This window comes from Myiozetetes cayanensis, unplaced genomic scaffold (assembly GCF_022539395.1).
Source record: "Myiozetetes cayanensis isolate MyiCay16 unplaced genomic scaffold, myiCay2020 scf4, whole genome shotgun sequence".
Taxonomy (NCBI): Eukaryota; Metazoa; Chordata; class Aves; order Passeriformes; family Tyrannidae; genus Myiozetetes; species Myiozetetes cayanensis.
Window position 1 is genome coordinate 70,564,166 of NW_026087631.1, and position 15,844 is coordinate 70,580,009.

The window sequence follows — 15,844 nt, forward strand, 5'->3', positions numbered from 1 at the left end:
TGTCTGTGACAGAGATTAAATCTGAATGTAGTAACCACCCACCAAGTGAGGCTGCAGAGAGACGCTGTCACATGTCAGGAAATTCATTCATCACGATGATTTTGTTTAACAGGAACGAGCATGGCTCATTAACACAAAACTGTATTTTCAATAAGGTTAATACTCCAGTAATGCATAATTACAATCTAATAATTTAACACTCAGGAGCACTGTAAAACAACTGTAAAGGACTTTGATTATTAGAGTTTGCAAATAGACCAGAAAAGCCATTTACCATCATTACAAAGTTGGTTCATATTGGGGGATGTAGAACATAGGAAAAGCATTGCATGATACAGAATTAAATTTCATTTTACAGCTCTGCTAACCAACTGTAAAAACTGGAATGTGTCCCCATGGCTCGTGAAGGATTTTTCCCATAGCATGAAAAAGAAACAAAAAAATCCCCAACAACAAAGAAATTTTGCAACTGTAGCACTAATAGGACCCTGCTGAAGCCTAATTTTAAAAAGTCACAGTCTCTAAGGCATTTAATACCAGAGTTTTGTTTCTGTATCATTCTTTTTAATAACAGCATCTAATTAAAACATCTGTAAAATGCTGACAGTTTTTAATTTTATGTAAAATTTGAAAAACAAAGAACAGGATCTGCTGTAATGAGAGCAAAGACAGCCACAGCAGTTATTATTAAGCAATAGTGGTATTTTAATTTAAAAGTCACTTCTAAATGTGCACAATCTCTACCTTTAAGTAAGAGCTCAGTGAAATCACTACAGGCCAACTAAGGCTCTGTTACTGTTGGTATTTTCAGTGCATGCTTTCAGAATAGGTGACACTTTCCAGGCAGGGCTTTTCATCAGGTGTTTCCTGAAAACTGAAGATGAGCAGAACTCAGCCTCACTCCCTGTGTGCAGTGACTGTGCTGGGCCCACGGGGACCCTCTGCCCCTCACACCACGGGCTGGTTTCTGATGCCACACATGCATCGACTGATCTTGGGACCTTAATTTTTGAAGCAAAAATGAAGGAAATTACATGAAGCAGATGGTTCTCCAAACCAACTGCTCCGTGTCTCACAGCATACTCTTCAGGATGTGTTCCACTGCCTCTGGGAAGCTCTCACAGGTTAAGTAGGGAGCCGGGTTGATTTTGTCTTCATCTGCTGGTCGATATTTACCTGTAACAGATTAACAAAAAGATCCATTTACCAAGTTCCTCTGAGTTGTTTTTTTTTTTTTTTTTTTTTGTCGCCCTGAAAATTAGAGCCTCCTCAAATCAACACCAACCAGGTAGGAGGAATGCCCATCTGGGGTTCTCCTGCAACAAACTTCCCACAAGGCTTCCCTAACATACACTGAAGATTCCTGCAGGGGCAGCTCTGGCTCTAAATTACTGTTACCTATGCACTGGTTCACAATGCAGTACTGGCACTGTTCTCTCACTGACTGTTCATAGCTCCATGTTGAAGGTTCTTGAAATATTAATGTTATTTTCACTTTTATAGAATCACAGAACCCTGGAATGGTTTGGGTTGGAAGGGACCTCAACGCTCGTCTTGTTCCACCCCCTGCCATGGGCAGGGACACTTTCCACTATCCCAGGTTGCTCCAAGCCCTGTCCAGCCTGGCCTTGGACACTTCCAGGGATCCAGGGGCAGCCACAGCTTCTCTGGGCTGCCAGGGCCTGCCCACCCTCACAGCCAAGAACTTCCTCCTCATATCTCTAACCTGAATTTCATCTTTTTCAATCTGAACCTGTTACTCCTTGTTCTATCACCACAGTTCCTGATGATAAGTGCCTCTCTGAAGACTCTTCCAAGGAACAGCAGGATTACTTCCTTTCATGTTCAACATAACAGTGTCGCACAAGGAGCTGCCACCTCAAAAAGGCCTCACCCAGTCCACGGTACCATCAGCAACATTGTCAGTCCCTTCAGGTTCCTCTTTTACCCAAAGCAACAATTATGCTTATAATGACCACTGTAATTCCTAGGTGGGCTGTTACAAAGCACCAGGGCTGGCCCCAGGGCTCTCTGTGCCTTCACTCTGGGCCCAGGGGTTGCCAGTACCCAGAGTGAGATGACTGAAAGCACCACCAACTCCTGAAATGACCGATCCGTGGACTCCTTACCTGTCCTCACCAAAATCCCACGCATGCCCGCGTCCTGGGCACCACCAACATCATCCCTGCAGTCCTGGGGCAGAACAGAGAGCAACTGGTTGGTGGGCATGGACACTGCCAGAACCATTTCTGCTTTGCACATCACTTAAAAGCAGCGACATGGAATCGAAATCTTTCAGCTGCCTGTCAGTGGAACTGTCACAGGAGTGGTTTGCTGAGTGCTTTTTGCCCCGCCAAAGAGTGAGTGAAGTAAGAGAACCCACCCCAGGTATTACCCACTAAATCCTGTGAGTTTTCATGGAGATGTTTAGGCTGGGAATGACCTCAAAGATCGTCAAGTCCAACCATTCCCCCCACACTGCCAAGGCCAGCACTGACCCGTGTCCCCAGGTGCCACATCACTCAGCTTTTAAATCCCTCCAGGGATGGGGACTCCACCACTGTCCTGGACAGCTGTGCCAGGGCTGGACAACCCTTTCCATGAGGAAAATTTTCCCAATATCCAATCTAAACGTCCCCTGACACAGCCTGAGGCCATTTTGCCTCATCCTGTCCCTCGTTCCCTGGAAGCAGAGCCCAACACCCGCCCCTGGCTCCCCCCTCCTGTCAGGGAGTTGCAGAGCCAGAAGGTCCCCCTGAGGCTCCTTCTCTCCAGGATGAGCCTCCCCAGCTCCCTCAGCTGCTCCAGACCCTTCCCCAGCTCTGCTCCCTTCCCTGCACACACAAAGGGGTGATTCCAAAGGGCAGAACCATCCCTTTGCAAGCAGTGCTCCCAGCGGAGATGAGCACTGTGTCAGCGGGCAGGTGATGAGGGTGTTGGTCCCCACGTACATCTCCAATCATGACGGCCTCCTCTGGGGCACAGCCAGTCCCCCTCAGGGCTTCCAGGAAGAAGGTTTTCTCTGGCTTCCCCACCACCGTCGCTTTGGTGTCCGTCGCGTATTCCAGCCCTGTCACAAAAGGCCCAGGTCCCAGAGACAGCCCATCTTTCTTCTTGAAATACCTGGCTTTATGAATTGCTATAAGAGGAGCCCCGTCCAAAATCAACCTAGAGAATGAATGAAGGAGAAAGTACAAAATGTTAAAGAAGTTATATTTAACAGCTGAAGGCCTCAAAGGCTTTCACAGAAAGGTTTGGGTGGGAAGGGACCTTAAAGCTCATCTTGTTCCAACCCCTGCCACGGGCAGGGACACCTTCCACTATCCCAGGTTACTCCAAGCCCCCTCCAACCCGGCCTTGGACATTTCCAGGGATCCAGGAGCAGCCACAGCTTCTCTGGGCAACCTGTGCCAGGGCCTCCCCACCCTCACATGGAAAAATTTTTAACAGGTACAGGATAAATCATTTAACTTTGTATTGTTACATCGAAGGAATTACAGTAACAAGTTACATAGCCCACAAAGCTGTTTGATGCATTCATGTCCCACTGGATTCCCCCGTTAACAGTGCTGTTACTGAGCCTGCCAGGAACAAAGCTGGATGGGAGCTCCTTGCTTTTCCTCACATCAGACAGAGCAGCTCCCTGCCCCGAAGGGAAGGGCAGCCTGTGTGGCTGCGGCACTGCAGGAACCCTCCTGGACCACCAAGCACAGCCATGTTACTGCAGTGCTCCCCTCCCCACGTTTCAGGGCAACAAGAGCCCCCCAGACAGCATCTGTAAAAGCTGATATAATGACTGCCAAATGCTCCCCCTTCCACGCTACGCCTTCTCCTGGTACTTCAGGTCATTCCAGTCTGTATCACAACAGGTAGGAGTAAGGAGCAAAGCTGGAGGACAGAGGAGAAACACTGGTTGTTATCCTCGGGGCAGAAGGGAGGATTCCTTTCCCTCTTAACCCCACATGATTTACAAAACAAAACAAAAAAGCCTGTAAGAAAAATAACAAAATCCTGGCGTGCCCCTGTTGCTTGAGGCTGGCTGAGGTGAGCTGGATGCTCCCTGGAGGAGGTCTGCTCCTTCCTGCCTGCTTGCAGAGCAGCCTGGCTACTCTGAGCAGTGCATAAATGAAAATACTTCCTTTCACTTCATTATCACAAAACACCTCTGTTAAATCAATGCATTCCAAAGCAAGCTCAAACAGAAGAGAGCTGGTGTGTGTTATCTGTGAGCAGCCAGACACTGTTCACGATGGGAGGATGCCTCTAGGACACAGGAAAATTTAATTTGACAGCAGCACCACAACCACTGCATCCAGCAGTTTGCAGGGAAGATCTCACCTGAGAGAATTCTTTTAAACGTGGCGTCAAAGTCCCACGTATACAAAAAGAGAAATTTAGTCTCAGTCATTTCAAATGGTGCCTGGAGAACAGCCTTACTCTGTGCACCTAGTCTGGGGACTCATGTTGGGTTAGATTTACCTAATGTTGGGTGTCAGTGGAATAGCTGCCTACCAGGTAATTAGTCAGCCTGGGCTCTTCACAGCCAGTGCGGAGGAAAATGCACTTCTAGGGCACAGTTCAACTGTCCTATTTTGAGCACTACTAAGGGAAAAACGCCTTACAAGTGCCTCCTCCTCCCTCCAGAGCCCAGGCACCTGCACTGTAGATACCTGCATTTAATCAGATTCCCTTCAAAGTTTTGCAATCCCAGTGCAATTCCACTTGCAGTGCAAATCCCAACTGACTTAAATCACCTGAGCAGTAAAGGAGAAGGAATATGGACACGGCCCAAGGCTCAATAAGAAGAGAATGTGGCCAATGGTTAGTATTTCCATCAGGCCAGATAGAACTGACAACAGCAAAAGTTTACCCTCGATAAGGGACTGGGGAAAACACCCAGAACAAGTCAGTGAGGTCTTACAGACCAGCCAAAGCCAGTCCTAGGGCCTCTGCAAAGCCTGAAACACAGAAAAACACCAGGCAGAGCCAGGACAGGTTCACAGAGGATGAAACCTTCCTCCAGGCAGACAAGCCAGGAGTGGCTGGGAATGTGTCTGCACAAGGCAAGGGGAGCTGAAGGACTCAGCCTTGCCCAACTCTCAGCCACACCACCCAGGCAGTGCTGGGTGCAGGGTGCCCTAAATACCTCTCCCATGGGCACCAAGGCCATGCTGCACCCACTGCCCTCCGCAGGGGACTGGATCTGGCCTTCAGCACTTTCCTTCCACCACCAGAGCTAGTGTCCAATCCTGTGCCTAATGCATAAATCCCAAATCCAGCCTGGGACAGCCTCACCCACCCCCACAGGGCCAGTTCCAGGGGCATTCCCATATAACCTGGGAGCCTGGAACCCTCAAGAGACTCTCCATGCCACCACTGGTTTCTTGTTTTAAATGCCCTGATCTCCAGCCCCAGGCAGCGAATGGATTTGATTCAACAGCTAATACACTCAGGACAGAAATATCAATAAATGAAATGATGTGAGCCCCAGGACACACAAGGGGTTAAGCTCATGCAGTTGTGAAATTGGAGTCCACTCATGACTGCACTGTAAAACTCCAAAATCAATGCCTTTGGCAACATGCACTAACGAGGCAGAGGCAGTCTGGGTCAGTATGTGGTGTTCTGACACATAATTGGCAGCAGATAAGCACAGCACTGGCCTCCCAGCCCAAGGAACCTCCCTAAGATACTGGTCAGTGGTAATTCATACTCCCTTTTTGGGTTTTGTGGTTTTAAGGGCAGATCAAAGTGCTTGAGGTCAGGGTTTTGACCAGATTTCAAGGTGCAAAACTGTGTGGTAGCCACCATCCCACAAGCAAAGAGCGGAGAGGACTCATCACATCCATCACCCAGGCTACACTCGGCAACGGGCTCACACTCAAGTCTCTTCAAGCTGAAGGTTTTTGGAGTTAAAAATCCAGAGTATTGGCGTCAAGCTAGAACCAGAGAGAAGGAAGCAAGGCTCTGCACACACTACTGCGGGCCTGGCTCATGGATGGTGACAAGCAAATTTAGTCTGATTTACCCTTTAGTCTACAGACAAAACAAAGAGTTTTAAAAATAAGACACACTGGATCAGCTCCATAGTTCGCCTCACCCGCATTGTGCTGGCCCCTCCTGAACAGAAGGTGATTCAGAAGATATTGCAGGACATCCTGCATTATGTGGGTAAGGAATAATCTGCCCTAAGCACTGGATTTCGTTCCCTATAATATTTGGGATCTGAAGGCTGGGCTTGGACAAGAGGAAATGGCCTCAAGCTGTGCCAGGGGAGGGTCAGGTTGGACATGAGGAGGAATTTCTTCCTGGAAAGGGTGGTCAGGCATTGGAAGGGGCTGCCCCAGGAGGTGGTGGAGTCCCCACCCCTGGAGGTGTCCAAGGAACGCCTGGACATGGCACTCAGTGCTCTGGGCTGGGGGAGAAGGTGAGGATGAGGCACAGGTTGGACTCGGTGATCTTGGAGGGCTTTTCCATCCTATCTGATTCTGTGATTCTGTGATTGCTTCCCTACATCCTTGCTTTTCTGTATTTCCTCTTGAGGCATTGCTGACTTTCCCCCCTCCCAGTCACAGTGGTGACTGTACTTCTGCAGTTTATTTACAGACTGAAAGCTGTGAAAATGAGGTTCTGGGCTGCCTGAAGCCCATGGTGACGGCCCCAAATTCATGATGGATGAGTGGCTCTCTCACACCCTGCACAACAGTGATATTCCTACCACCCTCTTCTTCCCACAGGAGAAGGAATTCCCTTGCACATGCAGAGGTTCAGGGCCCAGCACAAGACAGACACCAACCAAAAACCCATGAGGGGCTGCCTTACCGAAATGCCCTGTTCATCATCTCATAGTGGAAGTGCTCAGGAGCCAGTCCGACCACCACTGCATTGGGGTCATCAGTGCCTATCCCTGGAAAACCAGAACACGACTCTGAGCGAGCAGAATTTGGTTCACACTTAGCAGCACACAGTCAGCAAGTGCATTTAATTGCTTTACAGCAAAAATGAGCGTTTTCAGACATAGAGCATCAAAGAGACTGGTTTTTATACCTTCCAAGAATGAAGAAAGCATTGTGGAAAAGGTGTTGGTCTATCCAGACTCTGCAATCCTCCACGACCAACACAGCTCTGGAGCTGAACAGTCTTAAAAAAACAACTGCTGAATGATTCTCTCACTGCCTCCCCTGAAATGCAGCAGACCACACAAATCCCTCTTTTAACTGAATGAAGTTATTTGAGTCTGTTATTTGATAGTCCCTCTCTACATATATTTATCTGCTTTGTAAGACAAGCAAACCAGGAAGACTAGTAAATTTCACCCGGTTCTTCTATTCCCTTTTGTCCCATAAAACTTCACTGAGGGTCTAAAACCTGTCTGTTGTTCCATTATCAAATTATTTATTTGCTGTCTGGTTATGACAGCAAAGATGGGACTGCAGCAAGGCCTAGAAGTTCTCACTTGAGGTTAGTGTGGGCTCTTCTGGAAGGTCTGTTTTTTAATGTGGATTTAGGTCCCCTGAGAACAACCCCTTTGTCCTCCACTGCTCCCGAGGAGCAGGACTGTTTTCACATGGCAGCGCCGCCTCTGAACAGACAGCAATGGAAGCAGAGCAGCATCAACAGGAGAAACAGTTTCATTAATGACACATCACCAGCTGCACCCTGCACTTGCTGTGGGTTTTGTTCCACCTTCAAACGTACCAGAGTTGCCACGTGGATCTGTGACACCAGCCAGAAGCACCTGGGTCCTTTAACCAAGAGTGGATTACACTCATCCATCTGTGACCAGCTTTGTAGAGAGACTGGCCAAGAACAGCTCAGTAGGAGCCAACAACAGGAATTTGCAGCATTCTGCACTGTACTTAAATGTTTCAAGAGCAGCACTGAATTTGAGCCAAACCCCTTGTAGCAAAAAGAAACAAAACAATCCACTGCACACCCAGGCAACACCAAGGTACCCAAATGACATCTCTGTCTCTGCCATCTTTTACAAAACTAGCCTCAGCGACTGCAAAACCGATGGAAAGGTCCCCAGAACCACGGAGATTAAACTGATTTAAACACTTCCAGCGAAAGAGCTGCTGTCTCTGCTGTTTCTGACCCAAGAAAGCCTTCCTGAGAACACAAACACAGAGCATTGCTGGGGGCATATTCCTCTGCGTACGATGTCAGGTAGAGCAGATTATCAGGTTTCACTGCTCTCAGGGCCCGCAGAGGCTCTTCCCCTGAACACCGATCTACCTGGAGATTACTGACTGTGGCACTAAAATTTTAACAGGAAATTTCCAGATCCTAGCGAGATTAGAACCTACTGAAATGACGCAGCCAGAGGGATTTCAGTTTTGTAAGACAAGGGGCAAGGAGCAGTGATAAACCACCACCCACATTTCTGCTGCCTGGACTTTAAACGAAAAACTGAGTATAAATACACAGTTTTTCAACTCCTGAGTATGTTAAAAACACGGGTATCTTCACAACTCTTGAAACTATGTGGGTCTAACTTCAGGCCCCTGCCAGACATGTGAAAACATACCATCTTCTACTCCCCCTGCTGCTGAGGGAGGGAAAGCAAAGCAGGTTTCAACCCGGTCTTGGGAAATGACAATCTAGAGACGTAGGGGTGGTGAACCTCCTGCCACCAGTGAGGGTATCCAAGCACAGGGGGTGAGACCCAGATGTTCAACACAAGATAAGCAACAGTAACTATCTGGAGATTTTGCATTTAATAATAACCTGTGAAGAGAGAAACAGCCTCCTGCATGGCCTAGACACATTTTTTTCAGCTTTATTCGAGAAAAGCCTCTGTTGGAAATCAGGTGTTGCACAACCTGACACATCCTTGCTATAAAAAAACCCCCAGCACTGGTAGGTGCAATAAATCTCCAATAACCTTCTGCTAACTATTACTGGGTTTGTTGCTTTGTTTTGGTTTTTTTACACTGGAAATTAATGGAAAGTATTGAGTTTTACCCAAACGACCCTGAGATAAGCTCAGTTGTTTGGAGCATGGTGCTAACACCACCAAGGTTGTGGGTTTGATTCCTCTATGGGACATTCACTTAACAGTCGGACCTGATGATCTTCGTGGATCCAACTCAAAATATTCTGTGATTCTGTTTGGAGGCCTCGGCTGCCACTTCCCACTGGTCCTTCAAGAAGCTATGACTTCAGGCTGTTTAATTTAAAAGGAGGACAGGTCTACGCATGACAGAGGGCACTGTGCTTCCTCAGCTGTTCCCTAATTTCCCCCGTTCAGTTTGGCGAGCCCCTCACCTGTGAAGTCAGGCAGGGCCTTGTCGTCCACCAGGAGCAGAGGCCGCACGTGTTTCTGCTCCAGGAGGTTCCTGGCTGCTGTCAGGGACGTGAAGATCTCGTTCTCTGCAATGTCAAAGCCCAGCCTCGTCAGCCTCTCCAGCAGGTCCCTCTTGCTCTCCTTGGTGGTGTTGGTCACGAACCGGATGGCGACAGGGGCACTGCGCAGCCTGCGGGGGGAACAGCACGCCCAGAGTGGGCAGCAATCCTTCTGTTTGCACGCCTGTGCTTCTCTGTGGGGCTAAAAAAGTGCCACCTGTGGCTGCAGAGGAAAACACCACAGCACTGGTGCCACACAAGAACTTCCGTGGGCTGGAGGGCAGCGTGAAACAGACAGCAAAGAATTACAGCTGCCGGGGCAAAAACAGGTCTTCCCCAAACTCCGCTCCCCCTTCTCCCACAAAAATTCCAGAGGTAAAGTGGTGATTCCAAGCTCCACCTTCACAGCAGTGGCAAACACATCCGTGATCAACAACTAGTTTGAAAGGCCTTTAAATTCAAACTGGGTAACAAACAAACGAGCCCCACATTTTCGATCAACAGCACCCCGAACCAGAAAAAAACAAACCAAAGACACTTGCTGCTAAATTCATACACTGAACTCCACGTGGTGGGTGAATTCCCAGCAGCTCTGGCTCACTCTGAGGTGGAGGATGCTCCAGGAGCCTGTGTTACCTCGATGGTGGTTTTATGTCAGCTTTTGCAGCCACTTCTCCCCTTCCTCAGGAACACCAGGATCACATAAACCCACGTTATTGCCCTGCACTGACAGTACATGCTACCGAACAACCAAATAATTGGAAGTGACAGTTTCAACAGCATTCCCTTTAATTATTCCCCCACCATCACTTTCTCTGTTGCTATAGGAACAAACACTGGCACCGGGACTGCACGGAGAACATCAGAATGAAGTTGGTCAGTGCTGGAGACTCCGCCTGCACCCACCACTTGTTTGTCAGATACACTGACCCTGCACAGGTATGACCTGACCAAAAAGCCCCCTGGTTGGTGCTAAAATAAAAATTGATACTGTTTTTTCCTGTGGACCTCAACACTGGGAAGAAATCCTAAAAGTGGCATCTCTCCATTTGTTCCAACGTCAGTCATTCCAGCTTCTCTTCAGGAAGCACAGGGACATGGATTAGCAGAAAAGAGCATGAGAAAAGAATTTTTTTTTTTTTCAAACCTCTAAGGAAAAAGACCCGAATCTTAAGGTGTCCTCCCTCATTCACTACAACAGCATATACCACTCCGTGGCTCCATTGCAAGACGTCTTCTCCAGGAAAACAGTGCTGTAACACAGTACAAATACTCCTGGGATTGTGCATCCTATTTCACCACTGACTTGGTCAAATTAAATCATTTTGCTATGCCTCAGTTTCTTCAGGCACCCTTTCATCACAAGAGCAAGAGGTGTTTAATCCTCCTTTTTATTAATATATTGAAATTCCTACAGAAGATGATGAGCTGTAGTATTAAACCTTTTTCAAACTAAAAAATTACTAGGTTGTTTACCTAGAAGAAAGAAACTTTAATAATAATAATAATAATAATAATAATAATAATAATAATAATAATAATAATAAAGTAGTCTTGTCTGAATGAAATGAGAACTCTGCAGAGCCTGCCCTGCTCAAGAGGCCAAACTTTTCTGCTATTCCATTTTAGCTCAGCACAGACCTAAGGGCTCTGACACGGGATCAGGCTCCTGTAGTTACACAAAACCTCGAGGAACAGCTCAGCTGAAATGATTTTGTGTAAGTGGGGTAATTCAGGCGAACTCAACTACTCTCCACTTTGGCTAAAGCTGTAGTCAGATGTGAATTAGCAGAAACACCTCGAACACTGAGGTGTTTCTACCTGGAAAAGGCTTAGGAAACACACAGAGAGCCACGCAGGAAAGCTGAATTGTCTGAGTTGCCTTGGAATTAATGCAGGTGTAAATAAAAGCAGAATTTGGCCAAGCCTTTGCTCACCACAACAGCGTGAACAGAGCAGAAGCTCCAGGCTCACCTGCAGAAGAGACTCTGTGCAAACAGCACTGACACAACCTGCCAAAGGAAATTAAAAAAAAACAAACAAACAAGAAAACGAGAGGTAAAACTTGCCTTTTGAGAGCCTCCTGGGCGCCTGGCACAGCCGAGTCCTCCACGTGAAGTGTTCCATTGAGATCCACCAGGACGGCTTTGAGCGCCCGCCGCGCTGCCATCGCCCCTCCCTTGGGGCACGGGAGAACGAATGAAACCACAGACTGAGAAACAGAGACAATGGGCAATAAAAACAAGGAGCTCAGTTAAGCGCCTCATTTGTGCCAAGCCCGGTATTACTCACAACATTACTCGCAGCGCTGAATGGGCCCCTTTAGACTTGGGGGGGGGGGGCGTGAGGAAATAAGAGGCGGCGTTAAAAAAAAATAACAAAACACAACAAAAATACCAAAAACCCAACATAATTGATGGGGTGGTGGTTTCTTTTCTCCAAAAGACTCTATATATGGAAATCAGGTGCTGTTTGGTCTTTTAAGTGCCTTTATTTGTGCGTCAAAAGGGGGAAAAAAAAAATAAATAAAAATTCTCTGAACAGCTCAAGAGCGCTGGGAAGAAGAGGATCATTAGGTCTGGTATTGCTGGTTCAAGGCTTCAGCAAGTGCCACCTACGCCCGACGGCGCTGCTGAAGTGAAAATAAATACCCAGTGCTCTGGTTGTAAAGCTCAAAACGCTCCGCCAGAGTGGACATCGCTAATTTTTACTTTTGTAAGCAAGATCGAGGGTGATCCAGCCCAAACCACGGCTCGGGAACCCTGACTTGGAGGCTTTTTGGTGGTGACAGGGTGGAACTTGCAGGTTGTTAGACCCATCAGCATGGTCGAGTCCAACTCCTGGCCCTGCACAGGACACCCCAAGAATTATTTCTTTTTCTATTACTATTATCATCATCATTATCATTATTTAATATAATTTACTATTATTTTATCTTTTCCCTTCAAATTAATATAATTAGTCATAGTTATTATTTTATTACATTTTTAAATTACTGTTATTGTATTATCTTTTACCCAAGATCTCCATGGGTTCTCCTATTCAAAGGGCATTTATCTAGAAAATATGCAAGTTGTCTGCAGACGAGCCAGCTTTCAGCACAGCCTAATTTTAAAGATATCACTCACAGCCTGGCAAGGAAGTCCCAGGAAAAAAACCTCCAGAACCTCGGTTTTCATAATCACAGCCCTAAGAAAACTCACCTGGTCAGGAAAAAGGGACCCCCCCCCCAAGCCCAGCTCCCTCCTGGTCTCCGGGCTCGTGGATACCCAGCAACCCAAAGGGCTGGTCCCTGTTCTCCCAAAGGGGACAGCCAGCCAGGTTTTTTTTTTACTAGGAGCTTCTGGGTCACACAAAAAGGTACAAGAGACTCAGCCCATGCTAAGAGCCAGCATTTGAAGGGTAAAGGCACGGGGGAAGGAGACAGCAGCCACCTGGATAAAATCCACTCTTCAGAAACAACTCCCTTCTCCTCACACTGCAAGCGCTGCCTTTTGCTCCAAAAGCAAGTCCTGCTGTTTCTCAGAGAATGTCCAATACAGACACACACACTCTCCTGTTCGTTAGGCAATAACAACTGCTGGGAAGGCTGGGAGAAATGGGATTGTTCAGCCACATGGGGAAGAGAAGCTTCGGGGTGACCTAATTGTGGCCTGGAGGGAGCCAACAAGAAACATGGAGAGAGACGATTTCCGAGGGCCTGGAGGACAAGGGGGAATGGCTTCCCACTGCCAGAGGGCAGGGTTAGGTGGGATATTGGGAAGGAATTCCTGTCTGTGAGGGTGGTGAGGCCCTGGCACAGGTTGCCCAGAGAAGCTGTGGCTGCCCCTGGATCCCTGGAAGTGTCCAAGGCCAGGATGGATGAGACTTGGCGCAACCTGGGATAGTAGAAGGTGTTCCTGCCCATGGCAGGGGGTGGAATGGATGAGCTTTAGGGTCCCTTCCACCCCAAACCACTCCGTGAAATCTGTGACCTGTCACCACTAGCGAGGGAGTCACGGCTGTTGTGTTGAGCTGTTTTGGTTACAGACGGCACATAACACGCTTGTACTTCTAAAACACACACAGAATCGTCACTGCCATGGTTAGAACCCGCCTGAATAAATCTAAATTTCCCTCCACAGTTCCACCAGTGATCATGCGAAGTCGACGTCCCAGCTACAAGACACACACACACACAAAGAGAAAACTTTGAGACCCTACTTTCCTTTTTCCCTGCTGATTCTCTGCAGTAAGAAAATAAATGAAAAAGCCTCTTTTACAGTGTTCTCTGTTGTTACAAAGGGACAAAGTTAAACGCTTACGATACAAACCTGGCACCAGAGCTCCTAAAGGAGCCTCGTCAGCTCCATGGGGAAAGGGGGCACCCCAAGAATAAATAATTCTTGTCGTTCTTCTCCCGTTATTGCTAGTAATATATTTAGCTATTTTATAGCTACTTTATTTTTAATTACTGTTATTTTACTGTCTTTTACCCTAGATCTCCATGGGTTCTCCTGTTCACAGGGTATTTATCCAGAAAATAAGCAGTTATTTGGAGAGCCAGTTTTCGACACAGCCTAATTCCAAGGATAACGCCCACGGCCTGGCAAAAGAAGTCCTAAAACACCCCAGAACCTCATTTTTCACCATCTCATCCCAACCAAAACTCACCTGGTCAGGGCAAAGGGACCCCTCGGCCCAGCTCTGGGACAAGGACACGAGGGACACAAGGCGCGACCTAAGGGAAAGAGGGGTATATCATATAATTATATACGTGATTATATACTTGGGAAGGATGCTGAGGGCACAGGCGTGTCCCCGCCGCTCCACACAACACCCACGAGCACCCCCGCCCCAGAGGATGGTACCGCCTCTCCCCGCCAGCGCACAACGGGCAGGCGGGCCGGCCCATTCTCCACCGGGGGAATCCCGAGCGCGGCGGACTCCCCTCTTCGTGCCGCGGGTGGTTCCGCCCGCCCGTTGGGGGCCCAAGGGCGGCGGGCGCGCCCACTCTGAGGAGGGGGGGGAGCGGCCCGACCCCCCCCCCAAACGGCACTGACCCGGTCCCGCCGCCGCCGCCGCGCTCGGCCCCACACACCGCGGGGCCCTCGAGAGCCGGGGCCGCCCTGCCCAACGCCGGGGCCGCCCGCGGCCGGCACGCCGTGTAAAAATTATAATGCCATTATTAATGATGTAAATAAACACCGACCGAGGCTCTCAGGGAGCGGTGTCGCCGGTCGGCGCCTGGCAGTCGCGACAGGCAGCGCGGCGGGCAGCCCACGGGGCCCTGAGGGCCCGGGCCGCCTTACAATATGGATGTTTTTATAAATTATATAAATGGCATTAATTGCCTCAATTGTGGACATTACGCCCGTATTATTATACCCAATGCTTATCTTTTTTATCCGATGTCCTGTTTATATTCATATCCTATGTGGATACGACAGTAAATTATATGAATTTTATCCTACATGGATATGATAATAAATTATATAAGTTATACCCATTATCTCCTATATGGATACGACTATACCCATATCCATACACTACGGATATCCATAACTCTATTATTAACATATCCATAATCCATATGTTATGGATATTTTATAACCCATATATTACGGATATATTTCATCCTATATGGACATTACACACAACAATGTACCCATATACAGATACTATGATTATATACAATTGCGTAAAATATATAAAATAATATATTATTATGCCCATAGATGGGTATATCTGTAACTATAAAAACATATATATGGTACTGTGTTTTATATATATATATTTAAAAGCTCTAACTCCAGCTGCTGCCTCACTTTGAATCTTGCATCTCTCAGGTAAAACTTCCAAGTTTTTGCCTCAAATGAAGGATTTCTTGCATTTCCTGCTGCTCCTTCTCCCTGCAAGTGCCTCACCAGTTTGGAAGGGATCTGCCCACGTGCCCTGAGCCACACACTGCAACTTCACCCCTTCTGGAAGGACAAGAAGATGGGGAAAATCAGCTTTTACCCGTTTTTAAATCTGCTTCTTGTCGCATTTGGCGCTGGCTTTTATTTTAGTATTTTAACGGTCAATAGATATATAAAAATTAAACGATACACAAGCAGCGCCTCAAATCACTCAGCACTACAATGGAACAGCAGTGGGAACATCAACCACTGCTTTTCTTTCCAAAAATTTTACAGCGTTTTATCATTTTGATCCACTATTTTATCAGTTCCACAAACAGGCTGCCCGTTTTCCATGACAGACAGGTATATATTAAAAAACTGAGGCGGCCTGTACCCTCTTCACCTCTGAATTACACAAAGATTGTATTAAAGAAATGCTTTCTAACAGGTCCACCTACTCCCGAACTTAAAAGATCGTCCTCTGCCTCAGGCCAACGTTGCCACGGCTCATTAGGTTTGCTACATAAACCAAAATACAGCTTCACAGTCAAGAGATATTTGTATCACAGGGATGAGGGGAAAAAAAAAAAAAGTATTTCCTGTGAGAACAGTAA

General features: G+C 47.5%; 1 protein-coding gene across 1 annotated transcript; it reads right to left on the bottom strand.

Moving 5' to 3' along the window:
* Nucleotides 1–67: 67 nt before the first annotated feature.
* HDHD2 (haloacid dehalogenase like hydrolase domain containing 2) lies at nucleotides 68–14,410 on the bottom strand. The gene is made up of 8 exons (XM_050328853.1): nucleotides 14,391–14,410; nucleotides 14,002–14,068; nucleotides 11,418–11,560; nucleotides 9,271–9,479; nucleotides 6,823–6,907; nucleotides 2,952–3,168; nucleotides 2,130–2,193; nucleotides 68–1,176 (listed from the first exon to the last, which is right to left on the bottom strand). Exons 3-8 carry the CDS (start codon nucleotides 11,516–11,518, stop codon nucleotides 1,073–1,075), a joined length of 780 nt encoding a protein of 259 aa, XP_050184810.1. The 5' UTR covers nucleotides 11,519–11,560; nucleotides 14,002–14,068; nucleotides 14,391–14,410; the 3' UTR covers nucleotides 68–1,072.
* Nucleotides 14,411–15,844: the final 1,434 nt, after the last annotated feature.

Coding starts and splice junctions, on each gene's coding strand:
- HDHD2 (XM_050328853.1), bottom strand. CDS start 11,518: ATGGCAGCGCGGCGGGCGCTCAAAGCCGTCCTGGTGGATCTCAATGGA. Junction 9,480..11,417: donor GCCCAGGAGGCTCTCAAAAG/GCAAGTTTTACC, acceptor TTCCCCCCGCAG/GCTGCGCAGTGCCCCTGTCG. Junction 6,908..9,270: donor GGCCCTGCCTGACTTCACAG/GTGAGGGGCTCG, acceptor CTGGTTTTCCAG/GGATAGGCACTGATGACCCC.